At 44.1% G+C, this 27,671-nt stretch overlaps 2 protein-coding genes across 5 annotated transcripts in view; one reads left to right on the top strand and one right to left on the bottom strand.

The window, feature by feature from the left end:
• The window catches only part of HBP1 (HMG-box transcription factor 1), a 29,939-nt gene extending 16,364 nt beyond the window's left edge, over positions 1–13,575 (top strand). For both annotated transcript variants that reach the window (XM_047841866.1, XM_047841876.1), the window contains exons 7-11: positions 867–1,023; positions 1,693–1,837; positions 8,673–8,990; positions 11,118–11,259; positions 12,477–13,575. In XM_047841866.1, coding sequence (XP_047697822.1) covers positions 867–1,023; positions 1,693–1,837; positions 8,673–8,990; positions 11,118–11,259; positions 12,477–12,494 — 780 coding nt within the window. In that variant the 3' untranslated portion in view covers positions 12,495–13,575. The remainder of the gene's footprint in view (positions 1–866; positions 1,024–1,692; positions 1,838–8,672; positions 8,991–11,117; positions 11,260–12,476) is intronic.
• The window catches only part of COG5 (component of oligomeric golgi complex 5), a 323,149-nt gene continuing 299,369 nt past the window's right edge, over positions 3,892–27,671 (bottom strand). The window contains exons 20-23 of one of the 3 annotated variants that reach the window (XM_047841851.1): positions 23,560–23,686; positions 22,800–22,879; positions 14,467–14,629; positions 3,892–6,212 (exon numbers count right to left, since the gene is read on the bottom strand). In XM_047841851.1, the coding sequence (XP_047697807.1) occupies positions 14,512–14,629; positions 22,800–22,879; positions 23,560–23,686 (325 nt within the window). In that variant the 3' untranslated portion in view covers positions 3,892–6,212; positions 14,467–14,511. The other 2 variants (XM_047841850.1, XM_047841858.1) reach the window with 2 other exon arrangements.

The following is a 27,671-nucleotide window of genomic DNA, read 5'->3' as shown; positions in this document are numbered from 1 at the left end:
CCTTAGAGGTGTTGTGCAGTCCTTCTCTCTCACTACCTCTTTCATGCACTAGTGTCATAAGGATCGGACACAATAGCTAGCTGGTGGCGTGTCGGTCTCCTTGTTTTTTCTGTGACTTTAAGGGTAGGGATCATGGTTGTTAATGTGTTTTCAGAACCTAGCACCTGGTGTGTGCCAACTGCTCAATAAATCAGTTGGATTAAAATTTAGCCCTTTTCTACCACCATGGCACTTGTCCGTTTAAGACTGTGATGGGTTTCTCTCATCATATCTTCAAATACATTGAATACTAGAGGCACCTTTTATTCTGCAGACTTTAATCATCTTAAAATTGACAGTGGTTAGTGAAAATACTTGCATTGACTTCCAGTGCCCTCTCAAAGGAAAGTTTAAGCACTTCACCTGTCCTTTAGACTCCTTTGCTTACTAACTGGCCCTCCTTTTCAGTCTTCTTTGCCGCACCCCTGAACCCCCTGGTATTTTTAGCAAATACTCAGCACTCTCCAGAGAAGGCTGGTTTCGCCTGTTCCTGGCATGAGGCATGTTCTTCTACCTTCTGGGTTTCATTCTTTTAAATCCCCGTTCCAGTGGGAACTGAACCCTGCCTCCTCTCTCTGAGTTAACACCTCCCTGTATCAAGTGCATTAGCATTGTTACATTTCAGTGAAAGTGCTTGTGCCAGTCTGTTTGGCATTGCAGTGATTTATATACGTGCCTTTCTTCACTACTGGGTGGAAAGCAAGGACCCTAAAGACAGGGATCCTGTCTTGTTTATTTTACTTTTTCTACAGACTCTTACACATAATAGGAACTTCATTATGTGTTGAATTAAATATTGTTTGTTCATTCTGTGCATGTATTTTCAGGGCTATGGTTCTGATGGTCTAAAGTTGTTATCACATGAAGAAAGTGTATCATTTGGCGAGTCTGTACTGAAGTTGACTTTTGATCCTGGTACAGTAGAAGATGGCTTACTTACTGTAGAGTGTAAGCTGGACCACCCTTTCTATGTTAAAAATAAAGGTAGGGTGTCAATTTGAATTTATAGTAACTTTTTAAAGAAAACTTCTTAAATCTGGAAAGATGTGGTATAATTCTTTGATGATTAAGAAAAAAACTTGAAGGGCAAACTTCTTTCAAACTACACAGAACTACCATAGAAAGGGTTTATAATAACACCTAATGGTGCTTTAGGGTCTTAGCAGTCATTAGGCGGGGCTGCACTTCTCTGGGTATGAACTCGTACATTCAGGTAGCTTACTATATAAGCAGCTCTCTGTTATCTTGGTATCATTTGGGGGAATGTGATATTCTGGTAATTGCACTGAAATCACTTTTCAGAGATTTATTACACTAACACCATGTTAAAAATAATTCAGAGGCTGTTTTGTGGTCTTGGTCATTGTCACCTATTATTACTATCTTGTAAATTGATGGAAGTGTTGATTGATAGAATCTGTGTATTAATAAAACGCCGAATCCAACAAGTTTTGGAGAGCTTCGCACTGCTTAAAGGAAATACTTGGGACTTATTTTGTGGCAAAGATACAGGACATGTTAAAAATCTGCTGAGACTTAAGTAGTAACCTATTTTCAAGGTTCAGAAGTGAAAGGCCTATTGTAGAATAAATAATTAGGGTCCCTTCTGTCAATCCCTATCCTTTATGTAACTGCTGTTTGATTTGATTTTAGGTTGGTCATCGTTTTATCCAAGCCTGACTGTGGTACAGCATGGCATTCCATGTTGTGAGATCCATATTGGTGATGTATGTCTACCTCCCGGACACCCCGATGCCATTAATTTTGATGATTCAGGTGTTTTTGATACATTTAAAAGGTATTATTGGATTCTTTTCCTGTTGTTAACATTTACCTTTAACCTCTCTAATGGTTGCGAAGTCAGATATTTAGGAGGCTAAATCTCAAAGGTTTGAAGATTATAAAAGGACTACTTAGAGCAATATGATTAAATGAAAACATATTCGGTAATTGAACTAGCAAAGTAATAGTTCCAGGGGAGCTTTACACATAGTCATCACGCAGGAAAACCATGAGTTCATAAACATTTGGTATTAGATTAGGAAAAATACCACATGTTACGTGACCAGGAACTAAACGGATCAACTTTGATAGTTATTCTATATATATAGAAAACTGCTGTATCTGGCCAGCTGTTTTAACTAGTCCTTAAGTCTCTTAGTAGTGTTTTTTTGTACTTACCTGTCCTTTTCTTTCCATAACTGTATCTTTAATAATTCATTTCGACCAAGGGCATTAGTAGCATGAATTAACAAATAGTAAAAATAGCAAAAACACTTGACATTTGGAAAATCTTAAAGAGGGAAGTGAGTTTTTTGGACATCCTCTTGCTAGTACGTGGCAGAACAGAACAAGTACCCCTGTGTCCTGATGCTCGAGGGGGTTGATGAGCTGTCTCAGTTTGTTCTGGTCTCAGCACTGAGAGGCCCGCATTCCTGGAAACCCCGCAGGCCTGGCTCAACCAGGGCAGTTATTCCCCTACTCCCAGAAGGTATCCAGAGAAAGTCTGTTTATAGGTGTTTGGAATTTTAAAACTCATTTTTTCTTTAAGATAATTGCTAGTGTTTATTTTTAAGAGAGAGAGAGAGAGCAAGTGGGGCAGGGGCAGAGAGAGACAGAGACACAGAATCCGAAGCAGGCTCCAAGCTCACGAGCTGTCAGCACAGAGCCTGACTTGGGTCTCTTAACTCACCAGCTGTGAGGTCATGACCTGAGCCGAAGTCAGATGCCCAACCCACTGAGCCACCCCAGAGTCCCTCTTTAAGATAATTATTAGGTTCATAGGCATTAAGAGAATCCAGAATACCTGCTGGCCTATAGGTTTTATTTATTTCATTAATTTAATGTAATAAAACGTAAGGTTAATATATTTTTATTTTGAAAGGATAGGTGAGGCTGTTATTTTAAAGTTTTTTTTTTTTTTTCAACGTTTTTTATTTTATTTTTGGGACAGAGAGAGACAGAGCATGAACAGGGGAGGGGCAGAGAGAGAGGGAGACACAGAATCGGAAACAGGCTCCAGGCTCTGAGCCATCAGCCCAGAGCCCGACGCGGGGCTCGAACTCACGGACCGGGAGATCGTGACCTGGCTGAAGTTGGACGCTTAACCGACTGCACCACCCAGGCGCCCCGAGGCTGTTATTTTAAAAAAGCACCTAGCACAGGCCCTGGCACAGGCTTTATGCTCAGTAAACGCCTGCAGATTGCAATCTAAATGCTATTTGGTTACATCCCTCACACACTCTGTTCTTTTTACAAATTCAAGAGAAATGAGGTGGTTTTGAGGTCTGATACTCTTAAGTATTCTTAGGATGTAGGTCAGTGATACCTCGTATGTTTTGGTGAGAATATTCTAAAGATAGAAAAACTTTGGAAGATAATTTGATCTTTTTTTTTTTTTTTTTCTTATTGAGAGAGAGAGAGGAACAGAGAGAATCCCAAGCAGGCTCTGCTGTCAGTTCAGAGACTGACCAAGAGCTCAATCCCATGAACTGTGAGATCATGACCTGAGCTGATACCAAGACATCAAGGGTCAGACACCTGACCGACCAAGCAACCCAGGCGCCCCTAATATGGCTTTATCTTAGAACACTGAGTATCAACAATTCCATTCCTGTGTGTGGTGCCCTAGAGAAGTAAATCCTTACAGACACGCAGAAGGAGATGTGTAAGTTAGGTCATCGTGGCTGTGTTGCTCAGGATCGCACAACGTGGAAACAATACAACATGCAGTGGAAAATGAATGAGCCATAGCCATATATTTTGAAACATGGATCAATTTTAGAAATAACGTTAAGTAAAATTAGTCTCAGAAATACATGGTAGAATTCCATTTTTTATGTGTGGAATCAGATATTGTTTGGAAATAGATCTAATAAAATTACAAATCTAATTACATTTATATAATTTTTACTTAATGTATATAACATACATTACACAGTTATGCTGGGGATCCCCAAGACAACCCCTGGGTTCAGTGACATACCAGGAGGACTCATAGGATTCAGTATGTAGTCACACTCCTGCCTAGGATTTCTTCTAGTGAAAGGATATGAAGCAAAATCCTGAAAAGGAAAGGCACGTGGGGTGAAGTGTGGAGGAAGCTGGGCCTCCAGGACTCCTCCCAGCGCAATCTCACAGCACCCTTATTTCTCTCAGCAGTGAGTTGTAACAATAGGGATGAACTGGCATCTGCTGGGGAAGCTGTTAACACACTCAGCACTAGGGTTTTTACTGGGAGCTGGTCGCACAGGCTGCCTCTGCCTTGCGTGTACTCAAATTCCAGACTTCCAAAAGGAAAGCAGGTGTTTAGGGCTAACCATGTTGTTTGTACACACAGTTGAGGCACAGTGAGCTACTCTTACCAGGGTGGGAATAAAAAACCTTCCTAAAATCGCAATTCCAGATGCTAGTCCAGGGCCAGCCTTTTAAGGATACCCTCAGGATAGCAGTCCGGCCCGCTGTGTTACAGGTGCCACATAACAAAATGTTTACATATTACATGTTGATACAATGGATATATTAACCTAATTAATGCTACTATAGATTAATAGAATGCTATTATATTAACACTATAGTGTTTATATGTTCTCTTTATGAATAATGCATTATTTTTATAATAAAATATTGAAAAAAGTAAGGGGATGATAAACCATTCAGGAGAGTGGTTATCTCTGGGGGTGGCAAATGTGGAACTATTTAGTGAGAGTAGAAATAGTCTATTTCTTAATTAGGTTGTGGGTTCACTCCTTTGTATACTTTATAACATAAAAGTTAAATACATTTTTTACATACTAAGTTTTGCGTAGTGAAAAACCTTTTTTAAGCAAAAACAACACTAACCTACCTAATTTTTTTTCCAAGACGGTAGGTTCTCATCAGTTGGTCATACTGAATAGCAGTCACCCCTAAGATGACCTTGGATATTGGTCTCATTTTCCTGTGGAGTGACTTTCTGCTCCCCATTAAGGAGTGGAAAATGGGCAGTTTCATCCAGGAGAAAAGAGCATGACAGAGTTGAGAAGCATGAAATTGACTGAATTTTCATTGTGGATTAGATTGTGACTTGGCAGGTTAAGGGAAGTGCTGTCTGTTATAAGGAGGGCCAGAAAGGGAAGGAAGGCAGGAAGAAACACTTGTCCAAAAGGGAACCCCAGAATCGGTTCCCAGGGACAGTCTGGGGATTTGGGGGCAGCTCCTGGGTCCTGCTGTACAGGGAAGGACATCTGATTAGATTTTACCTTGGTAAGGACCAGAAGTCAGCCATAGATGAGCTTTTAAACACAATTTATAGTTCGTTGGTAGAAAGGAAGCTTTTAAGTGAGAGTATAATTTGAAGAAGCCCATTCCAGACACAATTGAGGCCAGTCTTCTGGGCATCAGGCAGGTTTCAGACTGTCACTTCTGACTTTGTGAATTTAGCATTTCTGTTCAAGTGATAGAATTTAACTCCTGAGTGTCCAGTGTGTACCAGGTGCTGTACATGTGTTAACGTACTTAATCTTCACAATCCTATGAGATTATAGCCTCACTTTACCGGCAGTGGGGGAGGGGACGGTGCTTAAGGAACCAGAAACAGCCATTTGTATCAGAACCAAGATTCAAGTCTGTATCCTTTCGAGACTCCAAATTTTGTGTTCTATCAATCAATCTCGGCTATTTCTACAGTAATAATAATATATACCCCAATGAATACTTGCTATGTGCCAGCCTCTGGCCTGAGTTTTGTAGACACTGTTCTGTCAGCTCAGCCACACTACATGGCATGTGTTCAGTTCATTTTAGAAATAATTATACTGAGGCTAGATGTTTATTTACTTTGTCCAAGTCATACTACTAGTAGGTAGAAGAGGTGGAGTCTGAACCCAATTAAAATTTTACATTATTATGTTCTGCAGAACTTTTTTCACCTCTTCATTAGTCATCAGATATTTGAATTTGAGAGCCTAGTGTATGTGTTGGGCGTGGGGATTTAGAATCTGTTAAGACATGGGCCTGCTTCTTTGCTTCCAGTCTAGAGAAGGAAATGGATTAGTAAATGTGTACGGTGTGGTGTGTGCTGATTGAGAGATGTGGCCTGGTAGGTGCTCTGGAGCTAGGATGCGGGGATTCAGATCCTAGCTTTGCCGATTTGTTGTGGAAGCTGGGATAAATCAATGAACTTTTCCATGGCTCTGTAAAAAAAAAAAAAATAAATAAAATATCTGTACAAGGATAATGTTGAAGGGAGGATTAAAGTGAGTGTCTGTGACTATGGTTAATAGACACAACACTATTGTGGAGGTTTTCTTTTAAGAATAGAAATTAGGGGGTGCCTGGGTGGCTTGGTCGGTTAAGCGTCCGACTTCAGCTAAGATCATGATCTCACGGTCTGTGAGTTTGAGCCCCGCGTCGGGCTCTGTGCTGACAGCTCAGAGCCTGGAGCCTGTTTCAGATTCTGTGTCTCCCTCTCTCTCTGCTCCTCCCTGTTCATGCTCTGTCTCTGTCTCAAAAATAAATAACGTTAAAAAAAAATTAAAAAAAAAAATAGAAATTAGGGGGGCACCTGGATGGCTTGGTCGGTTAAGCCTCCAACTCTTGATCTTGACTCAGGTCATGATCTCAGTTTGTGGGATCGAGCCCTGCACGGGGCTCTGCACTGACATCTCAGAGCCTGCTTGGGATTCTCTGTCTCTTTTCTCTCTGCCCCTCCCCTGTTTGAGCCCACTCCCTCCCTTCCTCTCCACCCCCCCCCCTTCAAAAATAAATATACTTTAAAAAAATAGAAAAAAGAATAAACATTAGTGAATGTGGGAAAGGGTATTTGAGCTTAAGGAATGGCAGGGAGAAAAAGTGGAGGCATGAAACAAGGCACGTTTCAGGAACTACTGGTAGAGAACTTTAAAACATTTTTTTAAAGTGTATTATTTTGAGAGAGAGAGAGAGGCAGAGAGAGGGAGAAAGAGGATCTCAAACAGGCTCTGTGTTGTCAGCATGGAACCTGACATAGGGCTTGAACTTAGCCAAAACCAAAAGTCAGATGCTCAACTAAGTCACTTGGGCACCCCAAGGAGAAAGAATTGAGTGTGGCAAAGGTAAAGCTTTGTTTTAGACATTCTGTGTAATATTTTAATGCTATAGTCATATCAAAATCTGAATTCTGTGATTATTTCAAACTACTTTTACGTTGTATCCATAATGGAAGTAGAAGAGTTACATTTGTACCACTAGATGGTAGAGTTTTCAAATTTCAGTAATTAGCTTGCTTCTATTTAAATCTTTTGGTATTTCAAGTTGTAAATACTTCAGTGGAGATTAATAATTTTGTGTCAGTTTCATTTATAATGTTTTAGTTTTGTTTTTCTAAATTATATATGGGAGGGGATCGAGATAGCAAAAATTGTTTCTTTGACATAATCCTGACTGCTGAGTATTGATTAGATGATTTTGGCATATTTATTTCATGTAATACCTTTAAAAAAAAACCCACATGTTGTGTGGTTGATAATTGGTAGAAGTCATTTTTATTGTGTGTGGTGACTGGCATGGGCTTCATGCACTTAGTTCTCTCCATCTGTTTCTGGAATAATTCATAATCTCCTATTGCTTTACCTTTAGGTAGATACTGTTTCTGTAGTTAGTATCAACCTGTTTTCATGTATTATCAGAAGTTCTGTTTCAGGGAGAGAAGTAGGGGTTGGATTTAGAATAAAAGGCTTTCTGTTAAGATAAAAAGTAGAAGCAGTAGGCATGAACACAGTTGGAACAAAAGAAATCTTTTGACCAGTGTAATCTTTAGGCTGTTGTCTACACCAGCTCTACTTCTCAGGTAATATTTTCAGTTAATCTATTGTGTGTTCACCCTGACGTTAGCCAGTGGCAAGGAGGACCATGGTTTTGGTGAGGAAACCTAGGGCTTTGGAGGTGGACAAATCTGGGTCTGGATCTAGTAGCTGCATGGCCTTGGCTGAATAATACTTTTTCTTTCTTAGCTTGTTTCTTTATACAAAGAGAGGATAATAAAGCTTGTTGGGAAGATAAGGTAATATGGATAGCTTATTTCCGTGCCTGTGTAAACTGAACATATACTGAATAGGGCTTTGCCTGATCAATGTGAGGTTTTACTCTTAAGTTACTAAGCTGTGTTATAATAGATGGATGGCCTTCAGGGGAGATTGATGTATGTTTGACTGTTTTGACCTAAACAAACAAATTTAAGTTCTTTTAGTTGTATTCAGTCATTCTGGACTGTCCTTCCCCAACACTCGGTCTTGCATAGCAACTAGTCCTAGGCCTTGTTTACGCCTGCCACTCCAATTTAGTTTTCTAGCTTTAGGCTTCTGTAGGCCAAGAAATCAGATTATCAAATTTTTCAAAAAGTGAATCTGAAGTAGTAATTAAGTGGGTTGTGGGGGATCTGGAGGAGGTACTTGCTATAAAGTGCGTGGATTTTCTTTTGGGGGGCTTGAAATCTTTAACTTTTACACTCTGTGCAGATTAAAAAAAAATTTAGTGCATATATAAGCTTTCCTCTTATAAGCAACTGTCAGTGGTGAAGGTGGTTAAACATAGTACAGGGGGAAAAAAAAGTGTTTTCAGTTTTTATAAATCAGATAAATCGAATTAAAACCATGTTAATTTTTTTTTTTTTTAAGCTATGACTTCACACCTATGGATTCTTCTGCAGTCTACGTGTTAAGCAGTATGGCTCGTCAGCGTCGTGCATCTTTGTCTTGTGGGGGGCCTGGAGGCCAGGACTTTGCAAGATCTGGACTTAGTAAGACCTGTGGCTCATCGGGGTCATCACAGCTCTCTCCCAGTTCTTTGTACGCTAAAGCCGACAAAAACCACAGCTCAGGGACTGCAAGTGCCACTTCTCCTAACAAGTGCAAAAGACCAATGAATGCCTTCATGCTTTTTGCCAAAAAATACAGAGTTGAATATACTCAGATGTATCCAGGGAAAGATAACAGGTAAAAATTCTATTTGTGAATCTAATAGTGAACTCTTCTGTGCAGTTCACAGGAACTGGGAGTTAAGTAGACTCGCTTAGTAGCTTTTTTGATCGAATTCTTGTTTTCTTAGGTTGACTTTCAAAAGTTAGCTTCATGGGTAACTATTTTATGATACCTAGAGGGATAATTCAGTCACCTGGGTGGGTAAGGGTCTGCCTTCTAAAATAACATTGTCATTTGCCTGTTGGAAGACACGGTTCTGACTGTCCTATCTTTATAGAAAAAGTTTCTTGTGTCAGACTTGTGTCAGATCGCAAGTGTCCCTCCTCTACGCCTGTGTCATACTGTGGAAGATGCAGGCATTGGCGGTTTGTAGTCTTTTTGACACTCATAGTAGTTACTACAAACTGCCAGAGACTAAACATACAGGTGGCATCAGTGATAGCCCACGGATGAAATCCACACTGGTCCTTTCTGCCCTGCTTGTTTGTACTCCTCACTCATCTGAGTCCTTTAGCGCTCACTTCCTCTCAAAGCATTGAAATGACTTCTTCCAATCTCCTTAGTTTCCTGACCATCAAAACTGCTGTCTCCCATTACCCTTGATAGCATGAGCAAAGTCATGTGATTATCCACATAAAATAATTGAGTTTTTGAATTCGAGTCTGAATGTCTCATGAGCGCAAGATAGAGGGAGACAGAATTGACAGTTTCAGGTCAACATAATGTGATATTTGTAGATTCTGTAAAATCCCCTCCACACAACATCTACTTAACATCTATCACCACACCATTACAGATTTTTCACATAAAGAGAACTTTTAAGAGCTACTCTTCACAACTTTCGAAAGTACCATACAGTACACCTGTGCACTTTACCTCGTCCCCAGGGCCTTCCTTGTTTTATAACCGGAAGTTTGTACCTTTTGACTCCCTTCTCCCATTTCGTCCAGCCCCCACCCCTAGCCTCTGGCAACCACTAAACTGTTCCTATGAGCTTATTCATTTTTAAGTATTTACATTTTAACAACAGAAACTTCTCCAACCAAATGCACTTGTGATTTGGGAATTGATACCTAAATATTTTTTTACCAGTTTAACTGGTAAATGTGTTGACCATTATGTGGTACCTTTAACCCAAAGACTGTAAAAACTGGTTTTTATTCTAAAGGAAGATAATAGTATTTAATTGCATCGACTTACTGGAAAATGTACATACGTATCTAGTACATATTTAATTTCTTGTTAAGTAGTGGAGCTGTGGTTACTATTCTTCTGAGGTTCAGATGCCTGCCTCTACTTCCCCATCAGTCACTAAAATCCCTCGTATATACTTCACACAGCATGTACCGCCTTTTGTTTTGTGTCATGAAATTAATGGTTAAAAGCTCTTCACAGAAGGAAAATGGTTTCTGTCTGCATGTCTGGATGAGACTATTTTCTGCTAGGTTTGGGAGCAGATTAACAAATATAAATAGAAAACAGCTTCAGATTTGTCATGGTGTGTTTTATCCAGTTTGACTTCTTTCCCTTTGAGTTAATCCAATTTTCTCAAGTACGAGTATCACCTAGGATTTATGTGGTGTTGTCTTAGGAGGGTAAATGGTAAGCTGTGCAGAGTTAATGCCCACCACATTTTTACTATGGTTGCATGAACGAATGGGACTTTGGTCATAACTATTTGATGGGTTATGGGTACAAACAGAAAGCAAGAAGAGCTTATAATACTTCATGCTGCTGATACTGAACACTGCCTTAATACCTTAGCATCTTTAAGGAACCAATATACTAGGATAGTTCCAGTGGTAATTTAAACCATTTCTTTGAAATATTTAACTTTCTCTTTAAGCTCTGTAGGACACTGAATATTTAGCCATTTTAGATGCCTCTGGACAATTGGAAAATACTGGCAGTATTCCAGGAGGCTTTGTAACTGCCAAGATTATGATGAATGGGCCCATAGGACTTGAGATTTTACTGGAAATGACTACCGTAGTCTTGGCCTTTTCCCTTCTCTCTGTTGGACAAGATTTTTGCCTTCTTTTCTTTTAACTTTCTATATCTTCCTGAAGTAGCAGCACTTGACATACATGCGTCTTACGAGAAATTCTTGCCTTTAGCATTGTGTCAATATTTATTTTACAGAGCCATAAGTGTGATCCTTGGTGATAGGTGGAAGAAAATGAAGAATGAAGAGAGAAGGATGTATACATTAGAAGCAAAGGCTTTGGCTGAAGAACAAAAACGTTTAAATCCTGACTGTTGGAAAAGGAAAAGAACCAATTCAGTATGTTTCAACAACTAGTTGCTCAAAAAGATCTTGACTTCTCCCCATAACTATACTGGCATGTTGCAGCAGTTGTTATAACCTTTAAAAGGTGGTGTTGAGGCTTTTTTTCAGCCTTTTTACACTTCACAACCTAATAATGTGTTTATACCAGCATGTAAGGCAGGCTGCTTTTTTTTTTAATCACTAAGTGCCATCTACTCTTTTAGTATGGAAAGTAGAACTCTCAGACATGCTTAAGTGTGTTTAGGCAGAAATATTAAGGTGGAAAAATAATTTTGGAATGGTAGTATTTCTAGTTGGGTTGAAAGATGGGTGTTACTAACTCAGTATCACACTATTAGAAATCTCTCTGATCTTAGGGTGGCATGTCTCCACAGCCTTTCTTGATTGGGCAGGGGCTAAGGAGCGTGGGGCACATTAACCTTCATGGGGCCTTCTGACGTTTGCACAGAATTTCTAGATTAAAAACCTCAGGAAGGAGAAGAAATAGAAAAGCCTAGGAAGACTCTTGTAAATGAGTTCATACCATAATCAATCTCGGATGGACTTGATTCTTAGAACATTTCCTTGACTAGACTAGCATCTTTTAAGTTGTATTTTTAGATCAGTGGTTAAGCGCCCGACTGTTGATTTCGGCACAGGTCATGATCTCACAATGTGTGAGATCGAGCCCCACGTCGGGCTCCATGCTGTCAGTGCATACTCTGCCTCTCCCCTGCTCGTACTCTCGCTCTCAAATAAAGTTTAAAAAATAACAAAAACAAAGGGAAGATAGTCCTTTGCAGCAGGAGGGCTGGTCGAGGAGGTCTTCAGTTCATTCTGCCTAGGTCTTTTAATAGTAACATGTAGTTCACACTCACACATTTTTCAAGAATCTCTTGTAAACAAGTAGATCGTAGTCAGACTCCAGCACAAGAGGGTGGCTGAACTGGGTTTGTGAAGTTCTTCATTACCTTAGACTTCCGTGTGGTAGGACTTAGCCTGGATCCCCTTTCTTTTCTGCTCCTCCTAATCTGTCTCTTCTTGCTGTTGTCATACATTTTCTAGATGCTTAGTCATCGGGTATTAGCAAACTTAAAAAAATCATCCCCTTTGAGAAAGTGATCTTTTTTAAACAGGAAGCTTATAAACATTCTGTTCTCTTAGTTCTCATTTGTAGAATTACTAGATATCGATTTATACACATTCACCGAGTTCTCATTTTCTCTCCACAGGGCTCACAACAGCATTAAGCCACGACGCTCGTTCTGAAGTCTGTAGTTACATATACACTGACTGTCCATGGAAGGGCTTAAGAAGATCAAGGTGTCACCATTCGTCCTGAATTCGTGTGACCATAAGATACCGATAGCAATGAGTCTTGAAATGATTTAATAATATGAGTGAGGATTTGCTTTCTCCATTAGAGCATTAAGTAAGCTAAAACTATCAACATTGTAAACCAAATTGCCTTATTTTTCTTCCAAACTTCGTATATGTCTATCAGGTAATATAGGCTTGAAAATTGATATCCTGTGGTGCTAAAGTACAGTAGAAAGAGAGGAGAGTGTATACATGTTTTATTTTAAATTGTACAAAAGGGGAATTTAAAAATATGTAACTGCTGTTTATACATTGGCTCTTACTGCTTATTAATCTGTATTGTATACATAACGGGATGAAACAGAGCTGGGAACAGGCCTCTCCCTGAGCAGCCACCACATGCTGGGCCGTGCCAAACACGGGAGCTCTAGTCCGGCCAGTGCCAAGCGGCTGCCGGCACGTGTGGTGGGTGGATGGCGTCGGTGTCCCAACATGAGAGCCGCCTGCTGCCGCTATCCCGGGCGTGCGGAGTCTTGCACCAGGTGGCAGCACCCATCCATCATTTCCAGCGGAGGCCAAGCCCGGGCCAAGGTCAAGTTAGTTAATAGCATTGGGATATAGTCACTGTAATGGTGCTATTAACAGTTGACATCGTTGTATTTTTTAACTTTGTGTTCTGTATCTCCTCAGCCACGTATCTTAAATATCTTCTTTGTCATCGTATCTTTATGGTGGGGGCAGACTTTGCACTTACTGCAGTGCAACACATGCACTTTACTTTTCCTCCAGCTGTCTGAGGTGAGAGCAAGTCCCTGGGCGAGACGCTGCTTTTGCTCTGAGCTACAATCATGGCTTTTCACGTTACTTACCAAGTGGTGTTTCTGGTTAGGAATCACAGCTGTAAAATCGATTTCAGTTCATTACACTTCTTCATGATGTTGCCCCTAAATTTTGCACACTATATTCTTGTATATTATTTCAAATAAAATGGAAAAAATTGTTTATCTCTGACTTCTGCTGATTGAACTTGACTGAATTTGAGTGGTCACAATAACAGGTTCAGGGCATGGAAAATATATTCAGAAGTTGCTGATGGGGTTTTTAAGCATTAAAAACAAAATGTTAGTAATAGAGCAAGGACAATAGAAAAACAAGGACCTACATGACCTATTTGTAAGAATCTTTGTAGACTAAAGATTATTTTTAACTCAACATCTTACAAAGTGAAATAGGCCCCACAGTCTTTTAATAAAATAACACACGGAGTATAAAGACAGCATGGGTCTGTCTTTATTAAAGATACACTAGAACATACCTAAACAACAGTTAACCCTACATCTTCGCTTTGGGGTATGCCTGTGGTTCCCAGACTTCGTTGCATGTTGGAAACCAATGGGCATGTTTTTAAAAAATACTCATGCCTGGCTCCTACCCTCAGATGTGTTCCATCTGGGGTACAAATCGGACATCAGGATTTTCTAAAGCTTCCACCATGATTCTAGGGCCACACATTGATCTAGTGAGGACGAAGGTAAGTGGGGAGTGGCAGGGTACTTATGTAACTTGATCAGAGCCCTTAAAAAGCAGTGGGGACTTAGGATGTGTATACACATGCAGGGGGAATCTTATGTAATGGGAAAGAAATTTCAGCTGGTCTCATAGAAAAAGCCTGGAAGGAGGGGAGTGGAAAAAAGAGTTGGATGTCTTTCTGGAAAAATCAAGCCCATGGAGTTCGAAGGTTGGTGATGACAAAGCTATTTTGACATTTTATGCTACTTAAGGTAGAAGGGCTAACGAGGTAAGGCAGAAGATCAATAGGAAATATGGAGAGGTCAATTACATTCTTAAAACAGTGGATGGGAGCTGTTCTCTAGAACATGTTACTTAGGGTTAGCTGCCAACCTTGAATCGGGTCAGCGCACGACGAAGAGTAAGAAATACTTCAAGTTATTCATGAAGAGCAGACATAGCTTTTTGAAGCAGCTGAACCATTATGGGATAAACTGGTGCAAATTCTTTGCCTTCTCTACTTCTTACTGACTGAACGTAGGCTTCCAAAGCTCCCCTGAAAACAAAAATGAAAACAATGTCAAAAAATGATATAAAAGATAAAACCACTTAGGGGGTACCGATATTTAAAACAAGCCCTTTTCTGGAATTGCTATGCCCAGCTCCACAGGCTACGTGGCCAACAGCCTTCAAAAATTTACTATGGTGAATGTGGAAATCTAGGAACATTTCTGGGTCCGCATTGTGCTCAGTGGTCACGGGCTCTCTGGTCGCCAATGTTCTCAGTTTCCCTTCCCTTCCCTGTTGGACTTGGGAAGAGCCTCCTGCAGCTTGCTTGCGCTTGTTCACGGAGCTCACAAGGGGGAGCCCCACACCGTGGAAAGGCCCACGGGATCGCTGGGGTCCGGGGCTCTTCCCCACACAGGGAACCCCGGAAGGCACGTTATATTCCTGTATTTGAGGAGAGTATGAACCCACGGGTTGTATAGCTCTTGGGCTCGGATTTTTTGGCAAATTGGGTGATGAGGAGTATGTGGTCCCGGCCGGTTAAAATTTATGATGTTCTCCTGAATTCGATCTGGGAGTCCACAATTGGATCTGGGAGTCCAGAGGCCAAGTGCAGTGCTCTGCTTGCTCATCTACTCTCTGGTGGCTTTCACGCCACAATGGCTGACAGGACTTGTCAAGGCAGAGGCCATATGGCCTGCAAAGCCTAAAATATCTACTATCTGGACCTTTATGGAGAAAGTTTTCCAATCTCTGAGCCAGATGGTTTAAGTGTTGGATGTTTAATTGGAGCTAAAGAAAATGGTTAAAAATTTTTTCATTATTAGTCTATTTACAAGTATAATAATTTTGTCATAATCGTACTGTTTTCTTGAAGTTTCACATGGAGATTAGAGTGTTTCTATGAAGACATAAGTTAATAATAATACCATTACTCAGCCCACATACTCAGTCTCAAGTCCCACCTACTCTGTGATTCTTAACTGGTTTTTTTGCTCCCAAACACTGAGCAGACTGCCTCTTGCTCAGATGTGTTGATTAGCGCTGGTTCTATAGCGCCCTCCACCCCGCCAGCCACGTCACAGCCCTTGCCGCAATGCATAACTGAGTACCCAGTCTCTTATTTCCACCGTGACCTCCCTCCTGACTTGTTTCCATCTGTGTTTTGGGCAGCATGATCTGCTTTCTTTCAGGTACGCTTCAAACTTGCCTATCACACAGGCAGTCCCCCAGAATGTACAATGCCGAGAGAGAACCCTAATGGAAACTAGGGGCTCTGGGTGACGATGATGTGTTAAGGTGGGTTCATCGACTAGAACAACGGACCACCCATGGGGGACGATGTTAACGGGGGAGGCTGAGGGTGGATGGGAACTCTCTGAACCCCCTCTACTGTTGCTGGGAGCCTAAACCTGCTATCAAAAACGAAGTCTACCAAAAAAGAAAAGAGACTTGAGTGATAAAACTCCCTTAGGGTAGTGTTGTGCTCACCTTCCCCTATTTCAACAAAGGGCCCCATCATCTCCAAAGGTCTCTATCTAGAGTCCTCCTTTAATCCACCTTACAGATTTCCACACCCAAGTCCCTCCTCTCCCCTTTGCTTCTGTTTTGAATCCTGCCAGGTGGGCACCAATTACTGCTGTCGCCTCAGAGGCGGGGTCTCAGCCCCTGCTGGTGGCTCTGATGCACGGTGCCTGTCACGCGATGAATTCACAACCCACCGAGCACCAGCTTCATCATCCACCTCCCCCGACCCTGCCTGTGCTACTAACTGGGTTCTAGATAGTTTGCTGTGGCCTAAAAAGACCTTCAAATCATCAGTTTCCATTGTTTGTGTTACCTACACACGTACAGAGCAGTTTCACCCCATTCATGACTCTCACCCCAACCCTGATGCCAACCCGGAGAGAGCCGGGACGTCTGTGCGAGTATCACTGAAAAAAACGGTCTCTGCCTAACAAGGCAAGGTTGCAAAAGGGCTGGTTTCTCTCCAACCACGCTGACTCTCTCCTTCCTGAGACACCTTTCTCCGTCATCTTCTGAATGCTTGGAATGTCCTTCTGTGCTGTCCCTGCAGAGCCCTTTCCTAGAGGCCAGTACTCAGGCAGCACAGAAGAAACCACTTGGGAGTCACGAGAATTTGTAGAAAGGTTCAGGACTTCTGCATCAACGGTTGTGGCTTCGTGGGAGCCCGCATCGCAGGCTCTGTTCGGGGTGTGGCCACTGTAGATCAGCTATGCGGAGGGAGCGGCAGGCCCTTCCTTAGGAAGCACAGCTGGTTTATCAGGCTCGGCCCCACTGCCTCACCGTGTGATCTGGGCCACCTTTCGAGCCTGTCTGCTCGTCTGCCAACTGGGAAGGACACCTACACCATGCAGCTATGGGAATGGGAAGACAGTGCTGGGAAGCACCTGGCGCTCTTCCAGGAACACGGAGGGACCTTTCTAACAGTGCTCACTGTTCTCCCCGCCAGGCTTCCAGACAGCCTGAGGGTTTCCACGTAACCCAGCAGGTTCACACTTCTGTCAGGGCGTCATCACTTTGTACTTGAGTATCTATTATGCTGCAAGTATCTGTTCCGTGGTGAGTTTCCCTCTAAAGAACGTAACTTAGTTTGGAGGGTTGGGGCTGTTTTGTTCCTTTGTGCAGCCCCAGGACCTAGTGCTTGACAAATGCATGATCAATGAATTTTAAAAAAATGAATTAGAAATACAGGAAGATAATCCGTAATGAAAGGTAATGACAAGTGTGCAGAAGAAAGTGAATAAAGGAGAAACGTGATTGTAAGATCCTCAAAAGCAGCACAGACATGAAAAATGGAATTTAATGCTCTTAGAAAATAATGTTTTGTGAGATGCCTTAGTTCATGTCAGAGCTGAACCTTAATGAAACTATTTCCTTATGAAAAAACTTACTGCTTTTAGTAATACTTTTCAAGTTGCTATGGCATCCTGGGCAATCACCCCACTCCCAAAATGTAGCCCCTGCAGATTCATACATAGAAGAGAAATCCCCCAAGGGCTCCAACTGTCTTTGAGACGTGGTGTATAAATATCAGTCTAACAAATTAATGCACTGAAATGTGCAGAGACTGCAATCAGTCTGTAATGAATGAATTAGATCCATTTTATCTAATAAATGAACCAAAAATCCACTTAGCAGTTCCATTTGCATCAAAAGGATAAGACATTATGTAAACTACACAATATGTAGGAGAAAGTTCAGAAATGAGTTTGTTTTTTTGGTATTCATGAAAAACACCATCAGAACTACGGGGAGAAAAACAGATTCAAGCTACCCTCCCACGTAAAATCAGCACAAGATTTTCAAGCAATTATTAAATAACTTCATTCGCTTGAGCACAACCTCAGCTTTCTTGGAAGTCAGGCCAGGCATTATGTAAGAGTTAGTCTCAACTCGCGTTTGTAATCAAAATAAGCAGATGGTTAAAGTTACCCTTATTGAAAGAAAAAAGTCGTTCAGGAATTGCACAATTAGTAGAGGAATGGTTTGTGGTAACATGGCAACACTGCTCAAGTAGAGGTCTTTATGGAACACAAAATTCGTTTCTGTCAGGCATGAATTATCAGTGTGCTTCATACTGAAATACATACATGGCTCCCAGATTTACCATGTGCCTTCCCAGGCAGGGAAGTCCCTGCCTCCCCTGGGCTCCATCCTCCCTCTTGGTCCCATCTCGGGCACCCAATCCCCAGAAATGAAGGTGCCTAGAGCCGCAGGGATACCGGGAGGAGAGACTGAATGTAACTCTCATCAACAGGGACCCCGCCGTTCTGCAGAAGCACACAGGAGTCAGAACGGTTCTCAGCCTGCAGGCCCTGAGAGGCAGGCGGGCAAAGGGTTCAGGACGCATCTGGCACCGACAACTGTGTCATAGATGCACAGATAAAAGGTCTGACAGGCAAATAGGGCTCGTAAATGTTTCCGACACTGTAAAACAGGTGTTCAACGCAGACAGACAGAGGAAGAGGAGAGGAGGGCAGGGCTACGAGCGGAAGAGGTGCTGCTGGGCTACAGGAATCCAGAGTTCTGCAGCACTGAGGAGCCGGTCCTCACTCAACACCCATAGAGCCACAGGCGCTCCCCTGCGGCTGTCACCTATGTCCCTGGGGGCACACATGTCCGCGGCACCTGCCTGGTGGGGGCAGAGGACGAACAGTTTTCTCCCGCTTACACCGCTTGGCCCCAGGAGTCAGTGATTAGTCTGATTTTAAAATGAATGTGACCAATATCCACTCATGCTCTAGAGAAAGCTCTGGTGTCAAAAGGAAGCAGAAAGGAAGGCGGAAGAGAGTTCATTATTTGCCACTTACTGAGCAGCAGTAACTCTCCTCGACTTGGCCTATTTATGACAACTTAACACAGTGTGCCAGGGGGAGTGCAGGGGCACGCGGCAAGGTCTGCCCCAAAAGTCAGAACGAATCTACTGACACTTAAAGAGCAATACTCACCCTGGGTTTATCCAAAGGGGAAAGGAGTTCACCCAGTGGTGCTTCAGTATGCAGGCACAAAATTAGTTTTGCAGTGACAGATAAGAGAGAACATTCTCTAGGACAAAGCTTCCCTCCTTGCCAGCAGCCTGGACTGTAGCAGGAGCATGGTGTTTTGGAATCCCCCAAGGAGGGCTCGGTTTTCTGCCTGGGGCTTGAAGGTTCTGATATCAGACATGTGCAGAGTGATGGATGGGCCTTATTTAAAAAGCATGACAGTATTTCTGAGCATGATTTTCAGTTGCTAAATATAGGCTTAGCAACAGCACTACCGATGAAATCACTCAGGAGACATTTTAAAGAGAAGCAAAACAAAACAGATTTGTGATGTACCCACAGCAGGACAACTGTCATGGATGAACTCATTCCAACTTGCTAAGAAGACAAAAATGGGCCCTGTTCAATTAACTGAATCCTGGATCCTCTGTTACCCTGTGTGCCATGGCTGAGCGAGTCTTTGAGACTCGGGGGTTAAAATCCACAAAGATGCATCAAATCTGAGTTAGGCCCAGGCCAAGTCTCCTCCACTCTAGAGTCCTGACCGAGGGCAGCTCTGACGGGCCACAGGAACCCAGGGGAGACTCATGTGGCATCCTCACGGGTGAGGAGAGTCACAGACGAGCAAGGAAGAAGAGCGGGGGCCCAGGATAATCTGCTCCTTATTCACATAGGCTCTAGAGGGTGAGGGGCTCCCCGCCCCTGGTTCTGAGCCCCCAATGCCCCTCCCAGAATCCAAGGGGCTCATGTTTCTCATCAGCCCCTCACAGTTGCCTGCTTGGCAGGGTCTCTCACCAGGACGGTGGGTCCCAGCGTCAGCTGTGCTGTGGAACTGCCTTTCCCAGGTCCCAGCCCTGCAGATTTGGAGGTAGCTGAGGGTGTGGCCTGGTCACCAGGCTTTTCCAGTACTCTGTAAAGGGATCTGCCACGAGAGTGTGGTTGAGAACCACCTGACCGCATTAGCCCCACTCTGGCTCTGGGGAACCCAGCTCCTTACTCTGCACTGAGGCTCAAGCTTGCTCTGTGTGGTGGTCCCCAGACTGACAGTGTTAGGACGCCCCAGGAGAGAGGAGAATGTTTCCAGAGCTATTTAAAAAGTACGACTGACTGAGATTTGGAAAATGAGGGTGACAGAGGAGCTGAATGATGTTGCAAAGGTTTTCTAGAGTGGCCAGTAGGTAATGGTGACACCCCAACCGAGACGGAGAGTCTGGGAGAAATGAGCAGATTTGAGAAGAGGATTTATTTTTAACACTTTGGGCTTGAGAACTGTGTGGGACTGTGAGTGACATGATGGCCAGGCTGCTGGCCTGAGGTCCCAGACAATCAAGGTGAGTCACAGGCCTGGGAGCCATGAGGACAGAGGAGATCACTAGACTCGGGGTCTAGGTGAGCTCACCTGGGGACCAAAGCACACACGGAATGTGAAAGAAAAAGAGCCAGGCACAAGTTGGGGGAGATGATGCCATTTGAAGAGCAGACAGAAGACAATTCTGCAAATGAAACTGAGGGAGAAAAAAAAACAAAAACGACCAGACAGATTAGAACGGAAGCAGATGACAGAGGTGTCACAGAAACTCTGGAGGGAAGGGCTTCTCTTGGTCTGCTTTGTGTCCTCAGGGCCTGGCACATAGTGAACTGTTCAGTCAGTGTGGCATTTCCAGAAGGAAGTGGCGTTGACTCAACTCTAAAGCTACAGAGCGAGAAGGCAAGCGCAGCACCGTTTGGACTTGGTGACTGGAAGGCCTGTGACTTGGGAGAGAGCACTTTCAGGGGAGAACGCTGAGGGAGAGCCGCCTGATGTGTGCGGTTCCTGCGGCCGCTCCGCACCCGGGCGTCTGGGCCGAGGCTGACCGGAGGGCCGCTGGGTTTGTCCTTGTTTTCTGCTAATAACTGGATCGCGTTCGGTTACTTTTAAAAGTTTACTCCTTGGCACAAAAACAGACACATAGACCAATGGAATAGAATAGAAACCCCAGAACTAGACCCACAAACGTATGGCCAACTCATCTTTGACAAAGCAGGAAAGAACATCCAATGGAAAAAAGACAGTCTCTTTAACAAATGGTGCTGGGAGAACTGGACAGCAACATGAAGAAGGTTGAAACTAGACCACTTTCTCACACCATTCACAAAAATAAACTCAAAATGGATAAAGGACCTAAATGTGAGACAGGAAACCATCAAAACCTTAGAGGAGAAAGCAGGAAAAGACCTCTCTGACCTCAGCCGTAGCAATCTCTTACTCGACACATCCCCAAAGGCAAGGGAATTAAAAGCAAAAGTGAATTACTGGGACCTTATGAAGATAAAAAGCTTCTGCACAGCAAAGGAAACAACCAACAAAACTAAAAGGCAACCAACGGAATGGGAAAAGATATTCGCAAATGACATATCGGACAAAGGGCTAGTATCCAAAATCTATAAAGAGCTCACCAAACTCCACACCCGAAAAACAAATAACCCAGTGAAGAAATGGGCAGAAAACATGAATAGACACTTCTCTAAAGAAGACATCCGGATGGCCAACAGGCACATGAAAAGATGTTCAGCGTCGCTCCTTATCAGGGAAATACAAATCAAAACCACACTCAGGTATCACCTCACGCCAGTCAGAGTGGCCAAAATGAACAAATCAGGAGACTATAGATGCTGGCGAGGATGTGGAGAAACAGGAACCCTCTTGCACTGTTGGTGGGAATGCAAACTGGTGCAGCCGCTCTGGAAAGCAGTGTGGAGGTTCCTCAGAAAATTAAAAATAGACCTACCCTATGACCCAGCAATAGCACTGCTAGGAATTTATCCAAGGGATACAGGAGTACTGATGCATAGGGCCACTTGTACCCCAATGTTCATAGCAGCACTCTCAACAATAGCCAAATTATGGAAAGAGCCTAAATGTCCATCAACTGATGAATGGATAAAGAAATTGTGGTTTATATACACAATGGAGTACTACGTGGCAATGAGAAAGAATGAAATATGGCCCTTTGTCGCAACGTGGATGGAACTGGAGAGTGTGATGCTAAGTGAAATAAGCCATACAGAGAAAGACAGATACCATATGGTTTCACTCTTATGTGGATCCTGAGAAACTTAACAGGAACCCATGGGGGAGGGGAAGGAAAAAAAAAAAAAAGAGGTTAGAGTGGGAGAGAGCCAAAGCATAAGAGACTGTTAAAAACTGAGAACAAACTGAGGGTTGATGGGGGGTGGGAGGGAGGAGAGGGTGGGTGATGGGTATTGAGGAGGGCACCTTTTTGGGATGAGCACTGGGTGTTGTATGGAAACCAATTTGACAATAAATTTCATATATATAAAAAAAAAAAGTTTACTCCTATCTCTGCTCCACCGATTCAGTGACCGCAACACATGACAATGAAGCAGAAAATGGGGCTCTAGGGCTTTTCACTGGGGACACGGGTTTTCAAAACCAGGGCGACAGCTTTTAGGGCTATACCGGTCAGGGGACAGCACAACAGGCGACGTGAAGATGTGGAAGTGAAAGACACAGACAGCAAAGCACGTTGTGCCCAACAGCTGCAACCGCAGGGTGTCCCACACACAAGTGCCTATGCTCGCAGGCGGCCTGCCGCAAGGCGGTGCCACTGAGTGCCCCAAGCACTGCCTGGCCTCCTTCCCCTCTGCAACCCTGCCCTCCCCCTCCACCGTGCTGGAACAGGCAGGTGTCCCAGGGGTGCATGGCCTTACCTGATAAGGAGGAGCCTGTCCTTTTCAGATGGATGGTCATCCAGCCACTGGGAGAAGCGTGCATGGGACCATTCTGCCCTCTGTAGGGTGGGAACACAGGCAGAGACAGGGTCAGGGTGTTCACACAGTGTCCGTCAAGGACAGTAAGTGCTGCTCAAGGATTCCCAATGTGAAATTACCCGAACACCTGCCCGCAGGAAGGCGGCAAGCCTTTGGTGCACCTTCCTGACCTCCAAGGAACCTTTCCGATTTGTCAGTTGAAGGTGGGTCAGCAGAGGAAATGGTGCCTCCATCAAAAAAGCTTTATGGGGGCGCCTGGGTGGCGCAGTCGGTTAAGCATCCGACTTCAGCCAGGTCACGATCTCGCGGACCGTGAGTTCGAGCCCCGAGTCAGGCTCTGGGCTGATGGCTCAGAGCCTGGAGCCTGTTTCCGATTCTGTGTCTCCCTCTCTCTCTGCCCCTCCCCCGTTCATGCTCTGTCTCTCTCTGTCCCAAAAATAAATAAAAACGTGGAAAAAAAAAGCTTTATGAATCAATTACTTGTGTCATTATATTTAAAGGGTGAACTCTGGCTTCCCCAGGGTAATTTCTCCATTGCTGAGAGTGGGCGCTGAGCAGTGGGCAATCTGTCACTGCAAAGGCAGAGATCCATGACCGAGGAATGCAAGAGAAGGCCAGGAACCCATTCAGTGACTGGGGCTCTGTATTTATAGACTTAGGAGGGAGAACTCACAAGAGAGTTCTGGCTTTACTTTATTACCTGAAAAGGGGATTTCAGCTCAGGGGGTGCTCTGGTGAACAAAAACTGAATAATGATGCTGAATGGAATAACATCCCCCAATGCAGGACTAGTGGCCACATGTTCATTCTTCTGGAAGATCAGGGGTCTAAGAGAAGAAAAAGCAAAAGTTATTTCACCTTGTTCAATACTGAAAGAGGTGATTTGGTAGAAGAATCTTAATAGCACATTAGTAGAATAGCATAGTAGTTATAATAGCTAAGAGCGGGAGAATGAATAATAGCATTCGTCCTAAACTGGCTAATTCTTAGCCATTTCTTAACCACTACCCCCAATTCAGCCTGAAGAGAGAGAGAGAGAGAGAGAGAGAGAGAGAGAGAGAGAGAGACACACACACACACACACACACACACACACACACACACACACAGACACACACACACCCAACCTACACTCTGGCAGGCTGGCCTCCCCTGGCCTATGGGTATAACTTGACTTCAAGGTGGCTCAGCAAATTCCCCTTTTAGAGCTCATCTGATTAACAGTCTGAAATCAAAGCAGCAGTAAAGCCTTCAAACAGTTATAACCAACAGATACTTATCTTGATCAAAACTTCCAGCTTTCACTTTAAATAAAAATCCCTCTTTGGGCTATAACCTAGCATGGGTAAATGCAAACATGGTCTACACAGCTCTCAAAGGGCAATGATACCCCACATGTACTAAATTATTACCTTCTGAACATCCCATCAAGATTTATGCCAGCTCCCTTCCAAAACACCACACGAATGCACAGGCAAATCTACCCCACCACCAATCACCACCAATCAAAAGGCTGGCAAGAGTAATCAGAAACTTTTATTGACCTCTCCTTGGCTGTGGGCTCTGACGGACAGGAGGTGGACACGCCCCTCTGTGGGGGCTGAATCTCAAGAGGGAAGAGGACAGTGGCACCTCCCGGCAGAGCAGAAATGATTCCAAAGTGTGTGAAACAGCTCTGTGTCCTGGGCTCTTGCCTCACCCCATCCTAATTACCCCCAATCCACACGGGAGGCCTGCAGGACCCAGAAGACCGGCTTCTTCCTCACATCCATGTCCAGGTTTGATGTCAGAGTCACGAGTGCTCTCAACAGGCAGCCGGTTCTCAATGGATCCAGATTATTATCAGAATGTCTTTGTATTAACTATTCTGAAAATGAAATCTATCTTGGGTAGGGAGTTTTCTAATTTCAAGCATTTTATCAAGTAACATTCTCCTATAATTTCTTTTCCATAGTCATTGTGGAAACGTTTCAGTCCGCTTGTGCTGACCATCACCAACAATCCATAAAGTTCCAGCCCAGGCCCTCTGGGGGCCACACTGAGCCCACAGCACACCTGCCGTGAACATCCTCCAGGCCCAAATGCTCTCACAGGGCCCCACGCCGCAGAACTGCACGCAGAGCCAAGCTCCTGAGAAGGTATGAAACGGTCACCGAGGAAGTTTGGTTTTGTCTGTAGGCATCCCGGTAAGTCCTTGTGTGAATGTCTCCATCTGGGAGGGAGCTCCCAGGTTTGAACACTACCACAGCAACACCTACCACACGCGGCGTTCACAGTGTGCCAGGCTTCAATATTCCAGCACTTCAAACATTCCGGCAAACAACCCTATGAGGGAGGTACTGCTCTACCCCCATTCTACAGGTAGGGAAAACTGAGGGATGGAGAGACCATGTAAAAGCTAGAAAAGGGAAGACTAAGGATTCAAATACAGATATCCTGGCTCTTAGTTTTGCCATACAGACTCTTTTAGGATATCAACTACAGCAACTACTCAACATGTTTTTAGAGCAGGCAGACTTAGCGGGGAACAGAGAGCCCTGGTAAAAGCACAATTTCAATTGTCAACAACTTCTACAGAAAACCCTGAGAAAACCAATGTTTACAGGACACCATTTGAAGGACACACCATTATTTCTTAAGGGCCCCCACGTTCTCTCTGGGTCAAAGCGGACCTCCAGTCACCTGTGTACTTCAGCCGTATCACACAGTCTCTCACAGCAATATTTTCACCCGGCTTGACCTTATGTTGCTGCAGGGCAATGAGGGGACACTGACTCTGGGCCGGCACGGGGATGAGGCTGTGCCCAGTCCCGCTTCCCGCAGGCTGGAGCCCTACTGTCCCAGCAGCAAAGACAGCTCCCAGCCAAAGTCCCCAGGAGTGGCCGACATTCCCAGAAAGCTCTCTGCAACTCCAAAACCAGCTGGTGGCCACGCGGTCTGCTTTGCTGTGCCAGTGGCAAGGCCGCTCCTGTGAGCTGTGGGGAGGGGTCCTTGCACTGGGTCATAGGCTCATCCTGCAGGTCTGGCATGCCTGACAGCTGCTGTGAGGGACGCAGGGAGACAGGAGAACGCACGCCTTCCCCTCACTCCCTGCCTCTCTGGTCCTATGAGGCTCTCCCCTTGCCCCGGGAAAGCTCACTCTGCCCGTGCCATCTGATTTTGGCAGGATTCACCTTGAACCCAGGTTCGTGACAGAAGGAGACCCTGGGGGACCAGTTCTGTGTGACAGGCCTTGACATAGGGAAGAACAGCCATACAGAATCCTTTCTGCCTCTATTACAGGACGACGACCGAGAATTTTGGTCCCTGCGTCTCTCAGTGCTCCATATATGATGTCCCAGGTATAGGTGATTTACAATTCTGTACCAATGAGCACAGAGAATTCTCTTAAAATTCATGTATTTCCTTCCTCCTGAAAATGACAATTACATAGCTGAATGGGATTCTCTTTTACCCCAGGGGGTTTAAAGTCAAATATGAAACATAGCTACAGCAATTAAATTGCTTTCATGGTTTGAATACTGTTTTTTAATTTCTTCCATCTATTTTTTATTTTTTTTATTTAAAAAAAATTTTTTTTTCAACGTTTTTTATTTATTTTTGGGACAGAGCGAGACAGAGCATGAACGGGGGAGGGGCAGAGAGAGAGGGAGACACAGAATCGGAAGCAGGCTCCAGGCTCTGAGCCATCAGCCCAGAGCCCGACACGGGGCTCGAACCCACAGACCGTGAGATCGTGACCTGGCTGAAGTCCAACACTTAACCGACTGCGCCACCCAGGCGCCCCTTTTTATTTTTTTTTAAACGTTTATTTATTTTTGAGAGACAGAGAGACAGAGTTGGGTGGGGGAGGGGCAGAGAGAGAGAGGGAGACACAGAATCTGAAGCAGGCTCCAGGCTCTGAGCTGTCAGCACAGAGGCCGACGCGGGGCTTGAACCCAGGAACTGTGAGATCATGACCTGAGCTGAAGTCGGACATGCAACCGACTGAGCCGCCCAGGTGCCCCCCCTTCAATCTGTTCTTGATGCACACTGAGGACGATACCGGGGTGGAAGGGCATGAGGACAGCACGGAGGGAGGCTTGCAGGTGACCCACTCGGTGGTTGCTGGCTGATGTACCTTTGTAACCAGGCATGGTGAGAACCGGCTCGCACGAGCCCGTCTGTTCATCACCTGTCCCTCTGTGGCTGTGAGTCTCAGCAGTTATTTTTCTGCCAAGACCCAATCTCCCACTCTAGCCACTACAAGGACTGCCACACTGGATCTGATTCCACACTATGCATCACTGACATAATTACCTGTACACATCAAAGGCAGACATTTTACTCATGGTGCTTGTTTTAAGAGTCTGAAAGAACACAGCATGAAAACTTCCCTTCTCCCTGACTCCAGGTGGAATCTGAAACACTGGCAAGTTAAAAAATAAATCACCATCTGAGGTGACATGAGGAACAAAAGGAAATTAATTAAGGTGTTATAAAACGCAGTTACCCCAAATGCCACAGCATCATTCTTCGAGAACACGCTAAACAGAGCAGCACTTTCAAGGTTAAACTTTACAGACAGCAGGCAGTCCTCATTAATCAGAAGTATTAGGTCCCATTAGAAGAAGCACTCTTGGGGCGCCTGGGTGGCGCAGTCGGTTAAGCGTCCGACTTCAGCCAGGTCACGATCTCGCAGTTCGTGAGTTCGAGCCCCGCGTCAGGCTCTGGGCTGATGGCTCGGAGCCTGGAGCCCGTTTCTGATTCTGTGTCTCCCTCTCTCTCTGCCCCTCCCCCGTTCATGCTCTGTCTCTCTCTGTCCCAAAAATA

Source organism: Prionailurus viverrinus, chromosome A2 (assembly GCF_022837055.1).
Source record: "Prionailurus viverrinus isolate Anna chromosome A2, UM_Priviv_1.0, whole genome shotgun sequence".
In the NCBI taxonomy this organism is placed as follows: domain Eukaryota; kingdom Metazoa; phylum Chordata; class Mammalia; order Carnivora; family Felidae; genus Prionailurus; species Prionailurus viverrinus.
Note: the sequence above shows the minus strand (reverse complement) of the source record. Positions and strands in the feature narration are given on the sequence as shown.